Here is a 25979-nt window from a genome sequence, read left to right as displayed (position 1 = left end):
TTCAGGCTCACACACCCCCCCCCCCCCCCCCCCCGGTATTGATGCCCCGCCCCCTGGCAATGCTTTCCGGGCTTCGCTTGCCCATCTGCAGGCCTGGGAGCAACATGGCGGGTTCCGGCGCTGGGGGGGAGAGAGCGGATACAAATCCGCTCTCGTCCCTTTCTTGCTGTTACCCGCAAAGCGATGCCGTCACTTCTGGGTCAGCAACTAGAGGTCCCCGGCTGGGAAGTAATGTTTTGCAATGCAATCTGCACTGCAAAATATTCAGTGGCTTCCAAAGGAGACGTGCAGAGTCTTTTAGACCCTGCGTATATCATTAAAGAGAGCCGGTCACTAAAGTTCATCACGTAGGGGACAAAATATGTGATGGGGAAAAAAAAAAAAGTTGCAAAAAATAGAAGTTACATCCCCAAGCACAGGAAATCCCCCACACCCCCCACACATACACACATATGAACGGAAACGCATGCGTCGGGCACCTACACGTGAAAACGTTGATTGCGATGCACGTTGCATATCGCCGAGCACGTTGAAGTGAGGGAAATAATTCTAGCACAAGTCCACCGCAACACTAAACTGATACCTATAGGGGGCTTTTAAAGTCTCGCCTATAGAAAATATAGGGTACTGAAGTGTGTTGCAATTTCACGGGCACATTTTTACATGTTGGGTATCTATTTACTCGGCGCAATCTTGTCTTTTATATTTGACCAAACATTTGGGTAATTTATTGAAATTGTTTGCCCTAAAATTCACGTCAGTGTGTTTTTTTTTTTTTTTTTTACTGAAAATTTGCGTTTCCTAGACCTTTTGCGGTAATGCTGACTTAAAAGCACTCACATAGGTTGGACTTGTCTCTAATGTCCTTCAGACGTTGGGAGGGCAGGACTGTGGCCAGTGGGAGGAGAAAAGGTCCTGACATCAGTGGGAAAAAATAATGCCCCATTGTTTATTTCAGTGAGAGTAATTGTGCCCCTTTATTGGTGTAACTAGGAGGAATTGTGCCCCATAGCTGATGTTATTGGGCCCCATTGTTGGTGTCATTGAGAGGAATTATGCCTCATCACTGATGTTATTGGGCCATCTCGTTGGCGTCATTGTGAAGCCTTGTGTCCCATTGTTGGTGTCAGAGGGAGGAAATGTGCCCCCTTCATTGGTGTCAGTTGGGGGAATTATTGTTGGTATTAGTGGATGAATAATGCAAGGGACTGATAAAAGCAAGCAAAGGGCCGCGTCTGGCCCCCGGGCCGCAGTTTGGTGCCCACTGGCGTAGAGGATAAAATGTAGGTCAGCTATACAGTAGCTTCCCAGTGCCTACAGTCAAAAACAACCAGCAACGTACTTCTGGTGTTGGAAAATATCCAATAGATTTCGTCCACTTCACAATTGTGTCCCACTTGTTGGTGATTCTTCACAAAAAATTAAAATTTTATATCTTTATGTTTGAAGCCTGAAATGTGGCAAAAGGTTGAAAAGTTCAAGGGGGCCGAATACTTTCGCAAGGCACTGTATATGGGGCATCCGCAAATACACCTCTGTGCAAGTGAGTACCCCCTCTTGCCATAAGTGGGGGTCCTGGCATCAGTAATCATATTAGTTTGTTCTGTGTAGGGGTCTAGGTGATAGGCTAAGCTGGGTGTGTGACTGCGATGTGAATGGTAGAATTTAGGCTCTTTTGGGACATAGACTGATGTACATGTAAAGCCCAGGCAGGATTGTATAAGTACAGTAAACCTAAAACCTCAAGTTATGTTCAGTGGCCCCAGAAGTAATCACATTACTTGTACAGCAATGCTGACAAGTAGTCCCAGGATAAGAATATTTACATGTGATATAAAAGATGGTCAAGTAAAGATTAGCCATGTTTTCTAGACACATTTTTGCTTTGTTTCTTCCCCATTCAGTTCAAGAGTCTTTGGTTTCAGAGGAGATTATGCATAACCTGGACACTTGTGAGGTCACTGTAGTTGGCGAGGAACTGAATCCCGACCAGGAGAGTCTCCAGCTTGATCTCACTCACCTGCAGCAGAAAGGGCTTGAAATGACCAGCTCCAACCAAGGGATTGTCATCACAGGTGAGTCAAATTGCTATAGGGTGTTACTTTGGGGGGGGGGGGGGGGGGGAACGTGAGGTTATACAGGAAGGTAGTGCAAAGGTAATAGATATCCTGCAAATACGCAGTAACCCAGGGCTGTATTTGCCTTCTATTTGTCGACCGCGCTATAGCCAAAAGACGTCTGCAGTGCAGTCGCCCAGTTCTGGGAGGGTGTCTAGTGACGCACTCCAAGAACCCCCACTCACCCCTTGGGCACGCGTCGGACATGCTTTGTGATCGTCCTTCGGACACAGCTGATCACAGATCGAGGTAAAGGTCCAATCACAGTGACCCTTTTCCATGTGATCTCCTTGTAAGTTATTGTCATATTGTGCTAGTATGAACTGCATACTAGCACATTATGAAAGACTTACCTGGAAACTAAGACCTCCAGCAGCAAACTGTCACTGCTGACAGGGCTTCCATCTTCACCCAATCTTTCTTCTGTGTGTGTGGGCTGCGGCGTTTGACTGGCCAAGCAGCGATGACATCACGGGCACGGCTCTCTATGGACGGCACTCTGTCCATTGTTAGCGTGGTGCGCATGCGCCGGTGACTTCACCGACACTGCTAAAATAAAGGAGATGTTTACTTGTACCTACAGGTAAGCCTTATTTTAGGCTTACCTGTAGGTATAAAAAAAAAAAAAGCTTTTACTACCAGTTTTTGTGTGTGTGGCTCAAACCTCTAAATGAAAACCAACTATTTTGTATTGGTTTCTGAAGGCTGCAATAACGCTATTAAATGGAGGTCTCTTCAGAAATCCACTTGCCGCACAGAGCAGAAATAAACCATTTTGTGTCTTTACAGGTGTGGACACAATGGCCAACTACGAGGAGGTCCTACATCTCATCCGCTACAGAAATTGGAATACCGCCACCCTGTTTGATCGTAAATTCAAACTGGTCTGTTCTGAGCTGAATGGGCGCTACAGCAGCAATGAGTTTAAGGTGGAGGTGAGTGTGAGAGTGAAGCAGTGGCTTTATAGATTAAAGGGGCACCCTCTTCTGCAACTACACTATTGGGGGGTGGGGGTTATGGTTGCCACCTCATCCCTTTAAACTTGAACACGTATTAATTACACAGGTTCTGTGGCTGATTAAGGTGGTAATTAAACTCACTTGGTGCCTTATCTGCATTTAATTGGTCTCAGAACCTGTGTAATTCAAAGGTGTTCAGGTTTAGGCTGGGTTCACACTGCTGCGGGGGGAGATCCGGATGTGATTCGCACCGCAAATCACATCCGATCTCCGTAGCGATGCGAGTTCAGCCATACAGATAGTATGGCTGAATTCGCATCGCTCCCGCAGCAAACTCGCACGGGACCCTTTTTTTGGTCCGCAACAGAATCGGATCGCATGGGGGTTCACACCATTCGATCCGATTCCTGTGCGAGTCGGCAGATCGCACTGCGATATGCGGATGGATCTGGGGGTGTCATTAACATATCATTGACACTCCCAGCCGTCCGCATAGGGCAGTGTGAACTGCCGGCGGGAGTAATGCGATGCGGGAAAACGCCGCGGATTTGCGGCGTTCCCGCATCGCAGCGGTGTGAACCCGGCCTTAAGGCTGGGTTCACACTGCAGCGGTGACGAGAATCGAATGTGACAGATAATATGGCTGAATTCGCATCGCACCCGCCCCAAACTCGCACAGGACCCTTTTTTTGGTCCGCAGCAGAATCGGATCGCATGGGTGTTCACACCATGCGATCCGATTCCTGTCCGAGTTTGCAGGTCGCACTGCGATATGTGAACTGATCTGGGGGTGTCATTAACGTTTCACTGACACTCCCAGCAGTTCGCATAGGGCAGTGTGAACTGCCGCCGGGAGGTATGCGATGCGGGAACCCGCCGCGGATTTGCGGCGTTCCCGCATCGCTGCAGTGTGAACCCAGCCTTAAGGGATGAGGTGGCAACTCTAGGGGGGGGGGTGGGGGGGTTTACTAAAAACTGAAGAGTGCAAAATCAGGTGCAGCTATGCATAGAAGCCAATCAGCCTCCAGGGTTTATTTTTGAAAGCTTGATTGAACAAGCTGAAGTTAGAAGCTGATTGGCTACCATGCACAGCTGCACCAGATTTTTCACTCTCCAGGTTTACTAAATCAACCCTAATATGTCCACCTGATCATAATAGATACCATAAAAACGTGTGAAAACCTTACGCTAATTATAAGTGTAGACTGCTACACTTTTACCACTCCTTGTATACAAGGAGATATTGGGGGGGAAAAAACATGAAAATATAAAAGTCGCTCTGTCTCATAAACAAAAAATTATAACAAACACAGTTGTATCAACTGATCATAAAGAGTTCAATAAACAAGTGTCCATGTGTATCAAACATTATTCCACTGGTATTCCACCAACTGGATGTGCTATCCACCGTCCCCAGTGATAATAAAATAGAACAATCCAGATGAAAATTAAATTGGCCTCTTCACTCCCGATCTCTAGATTAAAAGTCTAATGTATGAGGTAAGGAAATGCCCAATACCCGACCTCCCAGATGGATGGATAATAGATACAGTGGCATACATAAGTGAGCTCTGTGCAGGCCACTTGAATTCTTACCCACCATTATGGCTAAGCCATTTGTTTATGGATTTGACTTTGTGCACAGAGACACATTCATGCTGGATCAGAAAAGGGTCTTCCCTAAGCCTGTTCCATCAAGGGTGAAAGTACACAATTGTCTGAAATCTTTGTATTCTGTAGCCTTAGGCTTGATTCACACACTCACGCTTTTTGATGCATTTTGCAGAAATGCAGGGAAATTTTTTAACATGGGTTCCTATGGAACATGTTCACATCAATGCATTTTTGTGCCTCTGCGTTTTTGGAAAGGGTCGGGGACTTTTTTTCATGCAAAATCAAGCGTTTTGCATGTAATAGAAGTCAATAGACCCGCATCCAAAACGTAAGTACCACGATTTTGTAGGGTTTTTTTTTCTTTCATTTTTTTACACTGTATATAGATGGTTGCTAAACAACCACACTGTAAAAAAATAAAATAAAATGCGTGTCCAAAAAACATGGCAAGCACCACAAAAACCACTGCAGAAACGCTCAAAAGAAGCATGCATAGATGTGAATCGAGCCTTAACGGCCTGAAAACACCTCAGATCAGTAATTTGGAAAGGTGTCCATACTTTTAGCCATATAGTGTAGAGTTATGGAGTGGAAAGTTGGCAATTGTGTGAATGGCATCAAGATGACAGATATAAGCTTGCTGGGAGGAAGAGATGTTCGCTTGACACTTTCCATTGGCAGCTTCCTGTGAGGCTTTACACAGATAGAAGGGCAAGCATCCAGCTCACACTTTGGCCATTAGTAAATGACACTAACACACCCCTATGGGTAACTGCTAGTGAAGCAGTAAAATTAGAATTCTTGCATCTAAACATTCTGTTGATATGTTATAAACACATTTTTACATCCCACTGTGAGGACGCCGCACTCATTTTTGGGGAATTATTTGTCGGAAAGCAAGTACGGCTTTCCCAAACTAGCTGTAGCTTTTTTTTTTTTTTTTTTTTTTGTGCTATGAACCCAGTTTTACCTTTCACTCAGGGTTCATGTACACTAGTGGTTGGGGGGGGGGGGGCAGTAAAACTAAGAAACTGAGCCAAGGTTTTTCTGCTATCACTTAAGCTGCAAAGGCAGTGAAGGGGTGTGTACATATGCTACAGTGCTTTGCATTGTGGTGTAGTAAAAATGATCCCTGATCTAGCATTCAGTGGGATGCATTGCCCACTAAACACGACCCATTCAACTGAATGGGGGCACCCCGCAACCGTGGGAATTAAGTGGTTAAAGCAAGGAGGTGATTCAGCTCCTCACCTCCTGTCAATTGCTCTTTGAAGAGTGTAAACGGAGTGAGTTTTGCTGTTTTTAGAAGGAATGAACCTGCAAAGTTGGTATTAAAGTTTTTGTATGTATCGTAACACTGACATTTTGCTCCTAATTCAGGTTAATGTGATCCACACAGCCAGCCCTGCTGAGGCCCCCAATCACATAGCATTTCAGCCCCAGTTTGTCCACAATGCGCATCACTCCTTCGAGGATCTCTCCGGGCACAATCTGGTCAATCCGCACCCGACGTCAGGTACTGCTATTGTACACTATAACATGATCGGACCTATGGATTGATAATACCTGGCTTATTAAATTAAATTCTTTGTTTGCTTAAATCTGGAAAAAAAAAAACATGGCATTACCGTGCCGATATTCACACATTTGTTGGTGGCCATATGACATTTTACACCGCCTTTGTTTTAAAGCTTTAGCATAAGCCTTCGATTCTGTTTGTCACGCCTGCAGAGAAAATATTTTTTTTTTATTCCTGATATTCATCAGTATAAAATTATTTGTGCGCACAGCCTGACAAAGGCAAATATGCATCTTTGTGTTTTGATTAGGAAGCTTGAGCTTGCTAACAGCGCCCTCTGCTGGTACCACTGTGTGATCATTGAAATCACATTGATTTTTTTATCGCAATGTCTAATGTCAGGAAGCTGGTAAAAGTTATTAACCTAATTGTACGGTACAGGACATGGGCTTGATGATCATAAACCCTGGGCTGGTACCTTCAGGTGATTGGACATCGGCAAAGCTTTTGAGGACACACCCCTTGGTTGCTGTCCCCCCCCCTATAACCTTACTGTAATCTGTGAGTGCTCAATTATTTGCTAGTGTCCCAAAGTGATGGGGAAGAGATATACTGTAATATATATATATATATATATATATATATATATATATATATATATATATATAATATAGTGCTCAGCATAAATCAGTACACCCCAACAGATTTGTCAGAAAACCTTTTACTTTCCTTTCAGAATCAACATTTTCTATGGGACATTATACTACAAAATGTTCCCACAAATGCAGGGCATTGATTTCAACCAAGAATTGTTAATTTGCACACACAATACAAAAACTTATATTTCCTAACCTATTCATTCAAGACCATGTTGCAAAGATGAATAGACCCCAGTGAAAGTCTTGGGAGGAAAGCTACATTTTAGACAACAAAATTCTAATTAACAAGAATTCAACTACAGGCGAGTGTAATTATTCATTAAACAGGTGTCCAGCAGACAGTTGGTTATAAAAAGTGCGTTACTTAAAGCGGAGTTCTGCTTAAAAAAAAAAAAATCAAAAGTCAGCAGCTACAAATACTGCAGCTGCTGACTTTTAATAATCGGACACTTACCTGTCCCAGGGTCCAGCGATGCGGGGGAACAAAGCCTTCTCTCTGTGGCGCCAGCATTGTAACTCTGGGCGCCTGGCTGTGGCTTCACAGTCGGTTACCCACTACACCAGCCGCACTGTGCGCCCTCCAGCCAATCACCTGGGACCTGTGGCATGTCGCCGATGATTGCCGAGTGGGAGGGGGGAGAGATGATCTTCCTTCCGGTGCGGCAGTGCGCCGGGAGGAAGTGGGAGCTGGGACCCTCTAAAAAGAGGGTACCCCCCCCCCCAAATGATATGCTAAATGTGGCATGTCAGGGGGGGGTCACCACCCTTAAAGCGGATGTTCCATTTTTGTGTGGAATTCAGTTTTAACAAAGGAAACCCCTCCCATTTCATGCTGTCAGCAATGGCACCACATGGAAGAGAAATATCGCAACACCTGAGAAAGAAAATCATTTCTTTACACAAGAACGTTGAAGGCTATGAGAAGATCAGCAAAGCTTTACTTATCAGTCAAAATACTGTAGCAAAAGTGATACAAGCAATTTACAAAGATGGAACTGCAACCATCTTTAGCCCCTGTACACACGGTCGGAGATTTCGACAACCAAATCCGTCGGATTTTGTCCGAAACTGTTGCATACACACGGTCGGACTAAGTTGTCAAAAAATCCGATCATTCAGAACGTGATGACGTAATTTCATTACGACGGGACTACATTCAGGCTAGTAGTCAATAGCTTTGATGTAGGGATTTTATCTGAGCATGCGTGGCACTTGGTCCGATCAAAATTCTCTACACATGATCGGAGTATGTCCGATCGAACCAGTTGGTCGGGAAATATTTCCAACATGTTTAGTCCGACGGAAACAGTCCGATGCAGACCACACACAGTCGGATTATCTGACAACACGGTCCGATAGGACACATTCCGACGGATTCTCCGACCGTGTGTACAAGGGCTTTCAGAGATGTCCAGGCCATCCACAGAAGTTATCACCTCGACAGGAGCGTCTTCTGATGAGAAGGGTTGAAGGAAATCACCATGGAAGTTTATTGCAGTTAGCTAAAAAAGTGGAAAGCCAAACTGTGGTGATTGTTTCTCATGACACCATATGGCGTACATTGCAGAGGAATGGCATACATGGATGTTGTTCACGAAGGAAGCCTCTCCTAAAGCCCAGTCACAAAAAAGCCGGCCTAGAATTTTCCAGGGCCCATACTGTAAAAGAAGATGACTACTGGAACTCTGTACTCTGGAGGCATGAGACCAAGATAAATGTTTTTGGAACTGATGGCTTCAAAACCGTATGAAGTTGCAAAGGTGAGGAATGCAAAGAAAAATGCATCATGCCTACAGTCAAACGTGTTGGTGGCAGTGTCCTTCTGTGGGGCTGCATGAGTGCTGCTGGTGTTGGGGAGCTGCATTTCATTGATGGTATCATGAATTCACAGATGTACTGCTCTAGATTGAAAGAGCAGATGCTACCATCACTCTGTGCCCTTGGTCGTTGTGTACTTTTCCAACATGACAATGATCCAAAACACACATCTAAGGCCACTGTTGCATTTCTGAAGAAGAACAGGGTGAAAGTGATTCAGTGGCCAAGTGTGTCTCCTGATCTGAACCTAATCGGGGAACACCTATGGGGAATTCTGAAGAGACCAACATCACTCTCCTTCCAGCATCCAGGCTCTAAAAGAGGTCGTTCTTGAAGAATGGAAAAAGATCGATGTTGCAGTATATCGCCAACTTGTTCATTCCATGCATAGAAGCCTTGGTGCTGCTGTTATAAATCTTGAAGGTCATACAAAATACTAGAGGTAGTAGTTTTTGTTGTGGGGTGTATTCATTTTTGCATCAACTAATTTGAGTAAAACTGAAGATTTTATCATCCAAGTTATATTATTAACCTTATTTTTATTCGTTTGGTCAAAATTTTGGAAATAGTTTTTGTGTTCATTGAGATATTGATTAGAATCTAACTTTTCAAAAGGGGTGTACTCATTAATGCTGAGAACTATAATCTTTATTCTACTAGGCTGCCCTCTGTGATCTAACACACAATGATGGTCTTGGGAGGGGGAAGGAGCTACTGAGCTCAGAGCAATTTACGTTCTAGTGTCTGTTGTACTTCTCATCCTGGTTTCTCTTCTGCAGTTGTTCCCAGTGCAGCCACCATTGTCATTGTGGTCTGTGTGAGCTTCCTAGTCTTCATGATCATCCTTGGAGTGTTTCGTATCCGTGCCGCTCACCAGCGCACCGTGAGGGATCAAGAAAGCGGCAAAGAGAATGAAATGGACTGGGATGACTCGGCCCTCACCATCACTGTCAACCCCATGGAGGTGCGTGAAACGCCAAACTTTCATCCACATTAGGATAGATGTGGACAGGTTACATCTGAGCCACGTCTGTATTGAGCTATGCTTCTTGGTTTTGCTGAGCAAAGTGTGATGGATATGAATGACACATAGATCTATGGGGGGGGGGGCTTTGGCTGTGTGGAAAGCAGTCCAATAAATGCGGGGTTCAGAGGGCCTCCTAAAGGGCTGTCTACACTTCTAGTTCACACTAAATATCCAATTTTTACCAATTATTTAAAATTCCTTTTTAATTTGGAAGAGCACATATCTGTGTTTAAAGCGGAGCTCCACCCTAAAGTGGAACTTCCGCTCATCGGAATCCTCCCCCCTCCGTTGCCACAGTTGGCACCTTTCAGGGGGGTGCAGATACCTGTCTAAGACAGGTATTTGCACCCACTTCCAGGCATAGACACCCACGGGAGTCTAAGCTTCTTCCTGTCCCGCCGCGCTGTCTGCTGGGACAAACATGGGTCTCAGAGACAGCGCGGACCATTCCCATTGCAATGCGTGACTCGTGCATGCGCAGTAGGGAACCGGGAAGTGAAGCCGTAATGCTTCACTTCCTGATTCCCTCACCGAGAATGGTGGCAGCAGCCGAGAGCAGAGTGATCGATCGGCCTCGGCTGCCGACATCGCTGGACCCTGGGACAGGTGAGTGTCCATTTATTAAAAATTAGCAGCTGTAGTATTTATAGCTGCTGGCTTTTAATAATTTTTTTTTTTCGGGTGGAATCCCTCTTTAAGCCTTTATTGTTGTCAATGACCCCTTTGGGGAAAGTTTGCCTTATTTCCTGTCCCTGTTGTAGTCAATTTTCTTTGAGAAAGAAAGCAATCTGTCCGATTAATCAATTGGTAGATACTATTAAATATTTAATGGCGCACATGGATGCATATGGGACCGTAAGTAACATGTAGTAAATAACATAATAATATAGAAATGTACACAAACATATAAATGTTGGAAATGCATGCATATAGATATGTGTGTGTGTGTGTGTATATATATATAAAATATATATATATACATATATATATATATATGTGTGTGTGTGTGTGTATGTGTATGTATGTATGTATGTATATATATATATATATATATATATATATATATATATATATATATATATATATATATATATATATATATATAAAATGTGTATGTATGTATCTATGTGTGTATATATGTGTGTTCCTACATAGTAAATACCATTTGATTCATCTGGTTTTGGTGTTGTGCTTCATATAAAGTACCACCATTCCCCTTTTTTCTATGATTCAGAGATGGAGACATACAAGCTCTGTAGCAGTTGTTGTCTCATACAAAGTCCCAACAATTGTATTTATTAATCAGTCTATGGAATAGTCACTGAATATTTTGGTAAAACTTTGATGAATAGTCACTAAATATTTTGGTAATGCTTTAGTTCACTGAATATTTTGGTAAAACTTTGATGAATAGTAGACATGTGCAGAGTAAAATCTTTCGTTTCGTAATTTGTTTTCGTCCGAAAACTTAATTTATTTAGTTACTCCCGAAATTCGTTTTTATTTATTTCGTTTTTCGTTCAAAAATTGCATTAGTCCGAAAATCCACATGAATTACGATCGAATCTGTCTTTGAAGGCTTATGGTGTCTGTCGAATGTATAAAGAAGATTCGATGGAGCTAGTATACAGCATACTTTAGAACCCTATTAAAGTCTATGGGACTCCAACGTTCAAAAACTAGTGCTAATTGTAGAGACTAATTTGCAAGTTACTGTCCTAAAAAGTGTTTGGGGACCCGGGTCCTGCCCCAGGGGACATGTATCAATGCAAAAAAAAGTTTTAAAAACGGCCGTTTTTTCGGGAGCAGTGATTTTAATAATGATTAAAGTGAAACAATAAAAGTGTAATATTCCTTTAAATTTCGTAGGGGGGGGGGGGTTGTCTATAGTATGCCTGTGAAGGGGCTCATGTTTCTGGTGCTTAGAACTGTCCCTGCACAAAGTGTCATTTATGCAGGAAAAAAAGTCCTTTAAAATCACTCGCAGCTATTATGAATTGTCGGCTCCGTAATACAGAGAACACTCATTGAAAGTCATTGATAAAAAAAAAGTAAATAAATAACAAAAAAAAAGCGTGGGGGTCCCCCAAATTCAATTACCAGGCCCTTCAGGTCTGGTATGGATATTAAGGGGAACCCTGCCTCAAATTTAAGAAAACATTTGATGTGGGGTTCCCCCTAAATATCCATAACAAGACTCTTCAGGTCTGGTATGGATATTAAGGGGAACCCCGCGTCAAATGTAAAAAAAAATTGATGTGGGGGTCCCCCTAAAAATCCATACCAGACCCTTTATCCGAGCACGCAACCTGGCAGGCCGCAGGAAAGGAGGGGGGACGAGAGAGCACCCCCCCCTCCCTCCTGAACCGTACCAGGCCACATGCCCTCAACATTGGGAGGATGCTTTGGGGGTCTGTGACCCCTCAAAGCACCTTGTCCCCATGTTGATGAGGAGAAGGGCCTCATCCTCACAACCCTGGCCGGTGGTTGTGAGGGTCTGCGGACGGGGGGCTTATCAGAATCTGGAAGCCCCCTTTAACAAGGGGACCCTCAGATCCCGCCCCCCCCCCTGTTTGAAATGCTAAGGGGGTACAAAAGTACCCCTACCATTTCACAAACAAAGTGTAAAAAATAGTTAAATAAGACAAACACACTTTTGAAAAATTCCTTTATTAAAAATAAAAAAAAAATAAAAAAAAGATTCCAGCGGCGGTAATCCACTCTTGCTATCCAGCGACGGACGGTCATCTCTCCAGCGATGTCTCATCCAGCGCAGCATATCCATCCTTCTTCTGTCTCTGCGGTGGAGATACTGCAAGGATTCCGGCGGCCTGACGTTTCTTATATACGGAGGGCGGGGCCACCCGTCACCTGACCCAGGCCGCCGGAATCCTTGCAGTGTCTCCACCGCGGAGACAGAAGAAGGATGGATACGCTGCGCTGGATGAGATGAGCCACCGCTGGAGAGATGACCGTCCGTCGCTGGATAGCAAGAGTGGATTACCACCGCTGGAATCTTTTTTTATTTTTAATAAAGGAATTTTTCAAAAGTGTGTTTGTCTTATTTAACTATTTTTTACACTTTCTTTGTGAAATGGTAGGGGTACTTTTGTACCCCCTTACCATTTCAAACAGGGGGGGGCAGGATCTGGGGGTCTCCTTGTTAAAGGGGGCTTCCAGATTCTGATAAGCCCCCCGCCCGCAGACCCTCACAACCACCGGCCAGGGTTGTGAGGATGAGACCCTTGTCCTCATCAACATGGGGACAAGGTGCTTTCAGGGGTCACAGACCCCCAAAGCATCCTCCCAATGTTGAGGGCATGTGGCCTGGTACGGTTCAGGAGGGAGGGGGGGCCGCTCTCTCGTCCCCCCCCTCTTTTCCTGCGGCCTGCCAGGTTGCGTGCTCGGATAAAGGGTCTGGTTATGGATATTTAGGGGGAACCCCACGTCAAATTCTTTCTTAAATTTGAGGCAGGGTTCCCCTTAATATCCATACCAGACCTGAAGGGCCTGGTAATTGAATTTGGGGGCCCCCCACGCTTTTTTTATTCTTTATTATTTTTTTTTTTATTTTTTTTTTTATCAATGACTTTCAATGAGTGTCCTCTGTATTATGGGGAGCCGAAAATTCATAATAGCTGCGAGTGATTTTAAAGGACTTTTTTCCTGCACAAATGACACTTTGTGCAGGGACAATTCTAAGCACCAGAAACCATGAGCCCCTTCACAGGCATACTATAGACACCCCCCAGATACGAAATTTAAAGGAATATTACACTTTTATTGTTTCACTTTAATCATTATTAAAATCACTGCTCCCGAAAAAACGGCCGTTTTTTAAAACTTTTTTTTGCATTGATACATGTCCCCTGGGGCAGGACCCGGGTCCCCAAACACTTTTTAGGACAGTAACTTGCAGAATCTTTTCTCTCTGTCAAATCTTTTTTCTCTGTCGAATATTTTCTCTATATAATCTTGGACTAATAGAGGTAAGGTTAGGCACATTCGACCACAGGTTCTATAGACACAGATTATTATTGTCAGAGTCATGTCGAATCTCCTATTCTATATCGAACTGTTGTAACAATGAAAACGAAAATAAAGCATTTATTTATGTCGGATCTTTCGTTTTTCGGATTTTGTGCTTTCGTTATCGTTTGTCAAAACGAAAACTAAAATAGCTGAAATTTGGACGAAAACTAATGCACATGTCTAATGAATAGTCACTAAATATTTTGGTAATGCTTTAGTTCACTGAATATTTTGGTAAATCTTTGAATAGTTACTGAATATTTTGGTAAAACTTTTGAATAGTCACTGAGTATTTTGATAAAACTTTGAGACTGTGAATGGTTTCTAACATGTTTTGTTTTTTTGTCCCCCCTGCTACAGACCTACGAGGACCAGCACAGCAGTGAGGAGGAAGAGGAGGACGATGACGATGAAGAGAGTGAGGATGGAGAAGACGATGACATCACCAGCGCCGAATCAGAAAGCAGCGAGGAAGAAGAGGGAGAACAAGAGGAAGACCAGCAGAATGTTAACCGGCAGCAGCAACTGGAGTGGGACGACTCCACTCTGACCTATTGATCTCCGCTGCCGTCATTTCTACCCAGTCACCACAGCACACGCCCCCCTCTCTCTTCCCCGCAGGCGCACCGTGTACAAAGTCATTTCCAGACACATCCCACCTGCCTCACGGAACAACCATGCTTCCTCTCTTCTGCCTGCTGAGTGGCTGGGGTTCATCATTTCTCAGTGTTCCAATCCATTCTGCGATTACCATGTCCCCTCCTCGGAGGGACGCGGCTCTTTCTGGACTACAGGTTTCATTCCTTTAATTGTTTTCCGAAAAAAAAAGCAAACATTTCGGTTTACTGACGAGGGGCCACAGGGACTCCACAAAGCCTGGTGATCTTATTGTTTGTTTTTCTATGTTTTTCTCCACCCAAAGTACTGCATGGTCCAATATTGGCAACATCCTCTGATACCGGAAAAAGAAAAAAAAAAAAAGAACCCCTTTAACTGTCTGAGGTGCCAGTCTCCGCCTTTGGCCTTCACTGCTTGGCAGCTTTGCCGGTGGCTCCGCTGATGGTGAAAGGGGGCTTGTAGAAGACTAACTTTTTAATATTTTTTTGTAAATATGTTGAAATCAATGTAATTATGTCCATGTTGGTGGTGTAAAAGGGGTTTGGAGTCATAAAATGCAGGTTGGCACTTGTGACAGCCTGGCACAGCCTCAGTGAGGTGATTTTTTTTTTTTACATTTCCCAAGGCTGGCAGAGGCCTGCAGGAGACTGTGAGGCAGCTTGTTTTACTGCTCACTACCGAATGATTCTCCTTTGTTCTGTTGGCTCGGTACGAATGACTGCCTAGCTAGAAAGTACAGAGCTGTAATAACTCCTGATGACCACAAGATGTCAGTCTGCTGACTTCCAGGGCAAAAAGGTGTGCCCCATATGTACAGCACATCAGACCTCAGACTGCAGCCAGATTGATTGTCCCTTGATTTTATTAATGTCACTTTTCTGCAGAGCAGTTAAAGATATAGACGTATGGGTACTTCCAGGCCCCCAGTGGGGGAGTTTTATTTTTCTGTCGTCGTCAGTGGTCGGGAGGCATTGGCAAACGATGCGAGGTTTAGTCGCCCTCGTTTGTTCAGGCTCGTTAAGCTGGGTGATAATAATATGTTTACATGAAAGTTTTTTTTTTTTTTTTCCTTTCTTTTTCTTAAAGGCACGGGTTCATTCAATAAAACAGTGCACAATACCCCCCAACAGCAAGCCTGTTTCACTGGTCAGATCCAGAATAAGTGGCTTTCTATTCGCTTGCTGTGGGGGGGGGGCGGACTTATGCGCCTTTTGTTTGATAGGCCCGTGCGGGCTTAAAAAGAGCAGGCAAGGAAAATGAGTTGAGCGTTTGAGCTGGGCTGTCCCGGAGGTAGCGGTATAAACCGTTTATGGTTTTCTGGCGACTGGGTAGGTGCCCGGTGCTGCAGGGAATGTAGTAAGTGCTTAGTAACTGTTAATCACTGTATTCGGGGTGTGGGTAAGCCCATTGGCTTTCCATCCGTTGTAGGATCACAGATCCCCAGCAATCCCTTGCCAAGGAGGTGCTGGAGTTTGTATGCGCACAGCAGCTGGAGAGCCATGCGTTTTTCCTATCTCTGGAAGAATCCCTTCTTTTGTGGAAGGATCTTTAGGTATTAAATATTGACCTACTGGTAAATCATCTCTTAAGTTATGAGGGCCACCGAACCAAACCTCACAGTTGTTTATCATAAAGCCAATCTCTCATTGGAAACCTAATGAAGATCTGCCGGTCCCCCCAGCAACCAGGTTCTCTTGCTTTGCCAGGTTGCTCTGGGCAACAAGAAGAAAGTTTAGTCACACGACCGTTTGTAACAACGTCAGAATTCTATATGTCTTTGAGAAGCGTTCAAAGTGAGCAAACTGACTTCCCTTAGCTCTTGTACACACGGTCAGAGATTCCGACAACCAAATCTGTCGGATTTTGTCCGAAACTGTTGCATACACACGGTCGGACAAAGTTGTTGGAAAATCCGACGTGATGACGTTATTTCGTTACGATGGGACTACGTTCACGCTAGTAGCCAATAGCTTTGGTGTAGGAATTTGATCTGAGCATGCGTGGCACTTTGTCCGATTGGAATTCTCTACACATGATCGGAGTATGTCCAATCGGAGCATTTTGTCTGAAAATTTTTGAAAACTTGGTCCGTCGGATATTCCGACGGAAACAGTCTGATGGAGACCACACACAGTCAGAATATCCGACAAAACGGTCCGATAGGACACATTCCGTCTGAATCTCCGACCGTGTGTACAAGGGCTTACATCTGATTGGAGGAATACAGGTATGAAAGTTACGGATTACACAGCCGATAACCGATCGCAGAGAACACTAACAGGCTTTTAGTTCATTAGTACACTAAAGGATCAATGTGCTGACACAATCACCAATAGGATATGGTCATTAGAAGTTTGATTACTAAAAGGCAAATCCCAATGGGTTGATGATGAGTTTCTGAACACCTCTGCCCATTGAGATATACAGTATATGCAGTGGGTGTAGAAAAGAACCTCCCCTTTACAATTATCTTGTATTATTGCTTTGCAGCCTGGAATGAAGACAGACACAGTTTTTGTTTTATCCAGCTGTACACAGTGCAACCTATAACATCCAGGTGAAAGATATAATGCCAACATGTCAGGGAAAAAAAGATAAAATACAAAAACAGTCGCGGAGTTGTAAAAAGGATCACCCCCTTTATGTCAGTATTTTGTTGAACTACCTTTTGCTTTAGACCCCTTTCACACTGAGACAGCTTTCAGGTACTTTAGCGCTAAAAATAGTGCATGTAAAGCGCTTGAAAACTGCATCTCATTCCTCGCCAGTGTGAAAGCCAGAGTGCTTTCACACTAGGGCGGTGCGCTTGCAGGATGGGAAAAAGTCCTGAATTGTCATGTTGGAAGGTAAACCTTCTTCCAATTGACAACTTTCTAGCAGAGGGCAGCAGATTTTTCTCATTAATTTGATGGTAGTTTGCCCCATCCATTTTTCCTTCTATCCTGACAAGTGCTCCAGTCCCTGCTGCAGAGAAACACTCCCATAACCAGATGTTACCATCCCCAATAACAGAATATTACCACCCCACATAACAGGATATTTCCACCTCTATGCTTTGGAGGTACTTGGATGGTGAGCTACATAGTTAGCAAGGTTGAATAAAGACACCAGTCCATCTTGAGTGAGTGTGTACAATTGTCCCTATCCCTGTATATTGTGTCTCATTAAGATGCTCTTCTATTATATTATTTTATTTAAGATAATTTACACAGGCGCTGTCAATTTACACAGGGCTCCACACATACATCGCACACTCACATCGGTCCCTACCCTCAAGGATCCAAAGTCCCCAACTAACATTCATATACTAGGGGCCAATTTTGGACAGAAGCCAATTAACCTCCCAGCATGTCTTTGGAGTGTGGGAGGAAACCAGAGTACCCGGAGGAAACCCACACACGCATAGGGAGAACACGCAACCTCCATGCAGGTAGTGTTGTGGTTGGGATTCGAACCAGCAATCCTTTTTACTGCTAGGCGAGAGTGCTAACCACTACACCAGTGTTTCTCAACTCCAGTCCTCAAGGCGCCCCAACAGGTCATGTTTTCAGGCTTTCCATTAATGTGCACAGGTGATTTCATCAGTTTCACTGCCTTAGTAATTACCACAGCTGTTTCATCTGAGGGAAATCCTGAAAACATGACCTGTTGGGGCGCCTTGAGGACTGGAGTTGAGAAACACTGCACTACACCACTGTGTCGTGTCTGTCTTCATTTCAGGCTGCAAAGCAACAAAATGTGAATATTTTAAAGGGGGGGGGGGGGGGGGTCATTGTTTTCTATACCCACTGTGTGTTTATGTATATATATATATATATATAATATATATATATATATATAAATATGACCTATACATGCCATTGGTGCCGTTTCGGTATGAAATATTGATGTGTACATATTTGAATGCTGCTAGCTCTTTTCTTTTTTATTTTAAACAACTTTTAAATCTTTGGTTCCGTGGCCTGATGAAGGTTAGTTTGGGTATAAATGGAGGTTTTTTTTAGGTGAAAGGACTTGATGCGTTTGTACTGTCCAAAATGAAACTGATAAAGTTGTTTTGTGTTTGGTAAGTTGAAGGTGTCCTTTGTTGGAAAGGAGAGAGGAATTTGGGGGGGGGGGGGGGGGGGTAGGGGATAAACTTCTCTGCTCAGCGGAGGCAGCTTTTTAGTTCAGATACCAGCGACATCGCCTGCACACACAAATATTCTATCAGTCTTGATAAAAAAAAAAAAAAATCTGCCTCCGCTGCGTAAACTTTTTTTTTTTTTTTTAAGCAGGATTTTAAGATGTCAATCACTACAATTGGTTGTGCAATGACCACACTTAACCAGCAGGGGTCAGCATTGTACAGGCTTCCGAGTCTCCATCTTGCACAGAGTCAGGAGGGCTGCAGACTTGGCTGGCTGTTTTTCTGTTTCGTTTACCATAAGTGTAAATTCTTAGATTTTTACGTAAAGATAAAATGGGGGGGGGGGGAGGGGGGTGGAATTGTTTTAATGACTTCTGTGATAACGTGATACACATAACTGCTAGCTCTTGAATAATCGGAGGACATTTGATCTTCTGACCTCCAGTCGTCCTGTGTTTTTGTTGTGTAGATCTGTACATCCATTTTAATCTCACCGTAGCTGCTGTACGTAGACTTTAAAAATGTATGGAAAAAAAAAATTACAAAAAAAAAAAAAAACGGCGACCTGTAACACGACTGCTAAGGCATTCTAAACTTTTTGATGCTGTATGTAGGCGCGCATTGGATGTAACTTTCAGATTTGTATATTGGTGATAGGTCAGTTTGAACAGTCTATAAGCTACAATAAATTTCTGGATCTAAGTTCCCATGATCTCTTGTTTCTTCATTGCAGCGTGTGAGTATTGTTTTTGGTTTATGATGTATATTGGGGAAGTGGGGGGGGGGGCCGTTTCTGAAAACAATCGCAAGTCCTCTATTTCCAGCTGTGATGGATGACACTGACCGCTCCCCTTATGGTTGACTGCTAGGCTTTGTCATATGAAAAATGAAAGAGCCCGCTCACACTTGTTCATCTTCCTATTGTAAATCACGTTTCCCTGGGCAAAAATGTATTTCTATGGAGCAGCCCATAACTAAGTGTTGAGGAGTACTGCAGCTTGACTGACTTTTTTATTTATTTGGGTTTACTTTTTTGGAGTTTATCCTTTTGCTTGTGAGCTGCTTTTACATAAAAAAAAATTCCAGCCCTCTCAGAAGTGTCCCCTTTCTTTTAAAATCAAAGTAAATAACTGGGGGGGAGAGGGCCAGCGGGGGACTACAGTCTGCTCTGGATTCTCGTGCCAACAATCCACCCCCTTTCTTTTGTGTAATGTCAGCTCTGGGCTCTCCCCATCTCAATTCTCAGATCGATTCTCTTACAGACACCCTCTCTCTGCACACTGTGTAGCTGCATATGCTGCACAGCCATTTTGTATCTGGGAACTTCTCATTTCAGAAATTCAGCATAGCAGGGGACTACACAGTGTGCAGATAGAGGACGGATCTGAGCTGTGTGCTATGTGAGAAGGGGAGAGGAGCTGTGCTCACGCTGTGTACAGTACAGAGATGGGGAGGGCTGTGCCCGTTGGGCTCCTTCTTACATCTATACTGCATACCGTTCGGGCACAGGCAGCACAGTTCCTCTCCTCGCCTTCCACACCGCTCAGATCCATTCTCTATCTACACGCTGTGTAGTTGCCTGCTATGCTGCAGTTCTGACCTCAGAAGTTCCCAGATAAAAATGGTTGTGCAGCATAATCATCCAGCTACACAGTGTGCAGATAGAGGATGGATCTGAGCTGTGTGCTATGTGAGAAGGGGAGAGGAGCTGTGCTCACGCTGTGTACAGTACAGAGATGGGGAGGGCTGTGCCCGTTGGGCTCCTTCTCACATCTATACTGCATACCGTTCGGGCACAGGCAGCACAGTTCCTCTCCTCACCTTCCACACCGCTCAGATCCATTCACTATCTACACGCTGTGTAGTTGCCTGCTATGCTGCAGTTCTGACCTCAGAAGTTCCCAGATAAAAATGGTTGTGCAGCATAATCATCCAGCTACACAGTGTGCAGATAGAGGATGGATCTGAGCTGTGTGCCATGTGAGAAAGGGATAAATGAGAGAGGAGCTGTGTTGTGTGCAGCACAGAGATGTGAGAAGGAGCTCAATAGGCAACAACCCTCTCCAACACCTCCTCCTATATCCAGCCATGTCTATACCATTTATGTCTTTTTCACTTCTATGCACAGTGCCTGAACATGTTTACCGTTCAGGAGTTTGCTTGCACACTAAGCACAGCCACATCTCCCAGTGGCGAAGGGACGGGGGGGGGGGGGTGTGAATGTCTGAAGTTTTAACAGCCCCCTCTACATTTTCAAACGGCAAATGGACTGTTACTGGGAACTACATGACAATTGAAGTGCCCCTGCACGAAAAAAAAAGGTTGGTGGATAGAAACAACAGCTGATCCCTGATTATGGTAAGATTTGTTAATTATTTACCTATCCAATATTCATTTAAGCTGCACGCATTTATTTCAGATCCATTTGTATACGTGGTAAACACAAGACATAAAGGACCAATACAAATGTGTGAGTTTAAAGGGGGGGGGTATTCCTGCGCCGATGGAAGAACTGCACACACGGGGGGGGAATATCTGAACTCACAAAAGAATGAACGGTTAAAAAGGTTGTGGTGCGCTATACTAAATAATATAAAAGATGAATGGTATCAGTAGTGTCTAATAATAATAATCCCTAAGAACGGGGTCACTTCCTATAAATAAAATAAATATAGCAAAGCAGAGTGATATTGAGGAGTATTAAAACTTAAGTAAAAAACGGATAAAGTCATTCTTGACGTAAAGGGCGTCTCATAAAGGCATGTGAAGTATATAAAAGTAATATGAAGAAGTAAATCTAAGATTGCGATTGAAAATAGACCTACGTGCTGGAAAATAAATATTAAGGTGCTAATATCCAACGTGCTATCACACAGTGAAAACAGTGCATATACTAAGTCCACCAAATAAGCAGCGCTGAGGGTGTGGATAATCAAATATTGATAAAAAGAAAAAAAAAATCAGAAAATGTATAAATAATAAACAAATCCACAAAAAAAGCTCAATGTCCAATAGAAACAGAGTGTATAACTCTTAAGGTGCACAATGTGACAATGGTTTGTGTCCAAAAAGTGCTGAGTGCTTTAAACGACATCCAAGAAAGTGCTGTAGATAGTGGGTATCCCGTGCGGTCCTACGTGATAGGTATATGGGTGTCCCCTTACCTTACTGCTGTAAGGTTACAGCGTGGGTGTATATAACTTTATGGTCCTTGGTGGTCTTTTGCTTTACGGTTTCCTAGTGTAGTCCCCCAGGTCCTGGTTGGCATTTTTTGTAAGGTCCCTTTAAGGATATGCCTAGGAATACTCGGGGTGGGAGGTCTCACTACAGTATCGCATAGGGGGGTATAAGCAAGGAGGAGGAATACCTCATAGTGTAGTACTTCAAAACGTATATTTATTTACACTATGAGGTATTCCTAGTCTTTCATTATACTCCGGTTGAACCAACTTTGGAACTTTGAACTCCCATTACTGGGGAACCTTCCATACTGGTGTGCCATTGAGTTGCGGGTGGACCCCCCACCTCAGCACCCCCCCCCCCTGAGGGGGGGGTGCTGGGTGAGGTGGCATGCCAGACAGATCTCTGGCCAACTTGGAGCGAAAATGTGATCAAAGTGACTGACTTTGAGCTCCTGTTTCCGGGGAACCACATGGTGAAAACCCGCCAAAACTTTGCACACTTGTAGGGAAGACTCTTCAGCACCTATGGTGCAAATTTGGAGCCCCAGAAACCTAAGGCTGACCTGTACTGACTCCCCAAAGACGGTACCCCTAGGACACCTAATTTTAACATTGGTGCATGTGAAAACTGGCCATGTTTGGGACCCGATTGCTCCCCCATTTTAGGTCCCCTGGGCCCCAAACTTTGCATGCATATTCCCAAGACCCTCGACTATATGGAGCCAAAGAAAGTGAGTCAATATCATCTATTCGGGAAATATGACCGTGCAAATTTGAGCTCCAGTTGAACCAACTTTGGAACTTTGAACTCCCATTACTGGGGAACCTTCCATACTGGTGTACCATCGAGTTTCGGGTGACCCCCCCCCCACCTGCTGGGTTGGGGGGGCATGCCAGACAGATCTCTGGCCAGCTTGGAGCAAAAATGTGATCAAAGTGACAGACTTTGAGCTCCTGTTTCCGGGGAACCACGTGGTGAAAACACGCCAAAACTTTGCACACTTGTAGGGAAGACTCCCACCCACAACTCGATGGTACACCAGTATGGAAGGTTCCCCAGTAATGGGAGTTCAAAGTTCCAAAGTTGGTTCAATTGGAGCTCAAATTTAAACGGTCATATTTCCCGAACCATAGATAATGACTCACTTTCTTCGGCTCCATATAGTCGAGGGTCTTGGGAGTATGCATGCAAAGGGCATGGGACCTAAAACGGGGGAGCAATCGGGTCCCAAACCTGGCCAGTTTTCACATAGGCACCAATGTTAAAATTAGGTGTCCTGGGGTACCGTCTTTGGGGAGGCAGTACAGGTCGGCCTTAGGTTATTGGGGCTCCAAATTTGCACCATAGGTGCTAAAGAGTCTCCCCTACAAGTGTGCAAAGTTTGTTGTCATTGGATTTGATTGACAGCAGTGGGAGCCAATGGCTGCTCTGCTATCAATCTATCCAATCACGAGCTGAGAACCCCATGGAGAGAGGGACAGCGCGTCCCCGCCAAGGAAATGAAGGGGCTCAGGTAAGTGAAACGTAGGGGCTGGGGGGACGGTGACTGGCAGGTGTTTTTTCACCCTAACGCATACGATGAATTAAGGTGAAAAAACACAAAGGTTTACAACCCCTTTAACCACTTGACCACTGGGCACTTAAACACCCTTAATAACCAGACCAATTTTCAGCTTTCGGTGCTCTCACATTTTGAATGACAATTACTCAGTCATGCAACACTGTACCCATATGAAATTTTTGTCCTTTATTTCACACAAATAGAGCTTTCTTTTGGTGGTATTTAATCACCGCTGAGTTTTTTTATTTTTGGTGCTATAAAAGGAAAAAGACCAAAAATTCTGTAAAAAAATAAAAAATGAATTTTTCTTCGTTTCTGTTATAAAATTTTGCAGATTAGTAATTTTTCTTCATAAATTTTGGCCAAAATTTATACTACTACATATCTTTGGTAAAAATAAGTACAAATTGGTGGATATTATTTGGTTTTTGTGAAAGTTATAGAGTCCACAAGCTATGGTGCCAATATCTGAAAATTGATCACACCGAAGGACATTTCTTGAGACCCTAATATGCCAGAAAAGTACAAATACCCCCCCAAATGACCCCTTTTTGGAAAGAAGACATTCCAAGGTATTTAGTAAGAGGCATGGTGAGGTTTTTGAAGTTGACATTTTTTCCTACAATTCTTTACAAAATCTAGGTTTTTTTTTTCCCACAAAATTGTCATATTATCAGTTTATTTCTCACACACAGCATATGCATACCACAAATTACACCCCAAAACAGATTCTGCTATTACTCCCGAGTACGGCGATACCACATGTGTGAGACTTTTACACAGCGTGGCCACATACAGAGGCCTAACATGCAGGGAGCACCATCAGGCATTCTGGAGCACCCAGGACAATTCTGACATTTCTCTCCTACATGTAAAAATCATTTATTTGCTAGAAAATTACATAGAACCCCAAAACATTATATATGTTTTTTTAGCAAATACCCTAGAAAATACAATGGTGGTCGTTGCAACTTTTTATCACCCACGGTATTTGCGCAGCAATTTTTCGAACGCGTTTTTAAAAAAAAAACAAAAAAAACTGTTTTGTGCTTAAAAAAAACAAAACAGTAAAGTTAGCCCAATGTTTTTGCATAATGTGAAAGATGAAGTTACGCCGAGTAAATAGATACCTAACATGTCACCCTTCAAAATTGCACACGCTCGTGGAATGGCGCCAAACGTCGCTACTTAAAAATCCCCATAGGCGAGGCTTTAGTTTTTTTTTTTTTTTTTTTTTTTTTTTACTGGTTACATGTTTTGAGTTGCAGAGGAGGTCTAGGGCCAAAATGATTGCTCTCGCTCTAACGTTCGCAGCAATACCTCACATGTGTGGTTTGAACATCGTTTTCATATGTGGGCGGGACTTACGTATGCGTTCGCTTCTGCATGCGAGCACATGGGGACAGGGGCGCTTTAATTTTTTTTTTTTTATTGTTCATTTTACTTTATTTATTTTAGTTTGACATTTTTTTCCCCAAAAATAATTTTTTTGATCACTTTTATTCCTATTACAATGAATGTAAACATCCCTTGTAATAGGAATATGGGATGACAGGTCCTCTTTACAGTGAGATATGGGTTCAATAAGACCCCACATCTCACCACTAGGCTGGGAAGCCTGAAATAAAAAAAATGGCAGAGTATTGGCAAGGTATTGCAGATTATTGGCAAGGTATTGCAGATTATTGGCAAGGTATTGCAGAGTATTGGCAAGGTGTTGCAGAGTATTGGCAAGGTATTGGGTATGGCAGAGTATTGACAGGGTATGGCAGAGTATTGGCAGGGTATTGGCAGGGTATTGCAGAGTATTGCAGAGTATTGGCAGGGTATTGCAGAGTATTGGCAGGGTATTGCAGAGTATTGGCAGGGTATTGCAGAGTATTGGCAGGGTATTGCAGAGTATTGGCAGGGTATTGCAGAGTATTGGCAGGGTATTGCAGAGTATTGGCAGGGTATTGGCAGGGTGTTGCAGGGTATGGAAGAGTATTGGCAGGGTATGGCAGAGTATTGACAGGGTATTGGCAGGGTATTGGCAGGGTGTTGCAGGGTATGGCAGAGTATTGGCAGGGTATTGGCGTGGTATTGCAGGGTATTGGCGTGGTATTGCAGGGTATTGGCGTGGTATTGGCGTGGTATGGCAGGGTATTGGCGTGGTATGGCAGGGTATTGGCGTGGTATTGCAGAGTATTGGCAGTGTATTGCAGGGTATTGACGTGGTATTGCAGGGTATTGGCGTGGTATTGCAGGGTATTGGCGTGGTATTGCAGGGTATTGGCGTGGTATTGCAGGGTATTGGCGTGGTATTGCAGGGTATTGGCGTGGTATTGCAGGGTATTGGCGTGGTATTGCAGGGTATTGGCACGGTATTGCAGGGTATTGGCGCGGTATTGGCAGTGTATGGCAGAGTATTGGCGTGGTATTGGCAGGGTATTGGCGTGGTATTGGCAGGGTATTGGCAGGGTATTGGCGTGGTATTGGCAGGGTATTGGCAGTGTATTGGCAGGGTAATGAAGAATATTGGGTAAGGCAGAATATTGGCAGGGTAATGAAGAGTATTGGGTAATGCAGAGTATTGGCAGGGTATGGCAGAGTATTGAAAAAAGGAAAAAAATTATTGCGCTAACCCAAAAAATAAAAGTATATAAACCAGCAGCTACATAAGAATATGACCAAATCCCTAAATAACACAAACACAATAGAATGTAGCGCTAAAATATACTTGTGAAAATAAAAATAAAATAAA

At 43.7% G+C, this 25979-nt stretch overlaps 1 protein-coding gene across 1 annotated transcript in view; it reads left to right on the top strand.

Annotated features, from left to right (window-relative positions):
- Positions 1-19194, top strand: part of CLSTN1 (calsyntenin 1) — a 150422-nt gene extending 131228 nt beyond the window's left edge. The window contains 5 exon segments of the mRNA XM_077458152.1: positions 1905-2075; positions 2907-3052; positions 6071-6206; positions 9466-9650; positions 14106-19194. Coding sequence (XP_077314278.1) covers positions 1905-2075; positions 2907-3052; positions 6071-6206; positions 9466-9650; positions 14106-14303 — 836 coding nt within the window. The 3' untranslated portion in view covers positions 14304-19194.
- Positions 19195-25979: the final 6785 nt, after the last annotated feature.

The sequence above is a fragment of the Lithobates pipiens genome, unplaced genomic scaffold (assembly GCF_037356315.1).
Source record: "Lithobates pipiens isolate NorthernLeopardFrog02 unplaced genomic scaffold, aLitPip1_a1.2 Scaffold_27, whole genome shotgun sequence".
Classification (NCBI taxonomy): Eukaryota; Metazoa; Chordata; class Amphibia; order Anura; family Ranidae; genus Lithobates; species Lithobates pipiens.
This window is presented reverse-complemented; position numbering and strand designations above follow the sequence as displayed.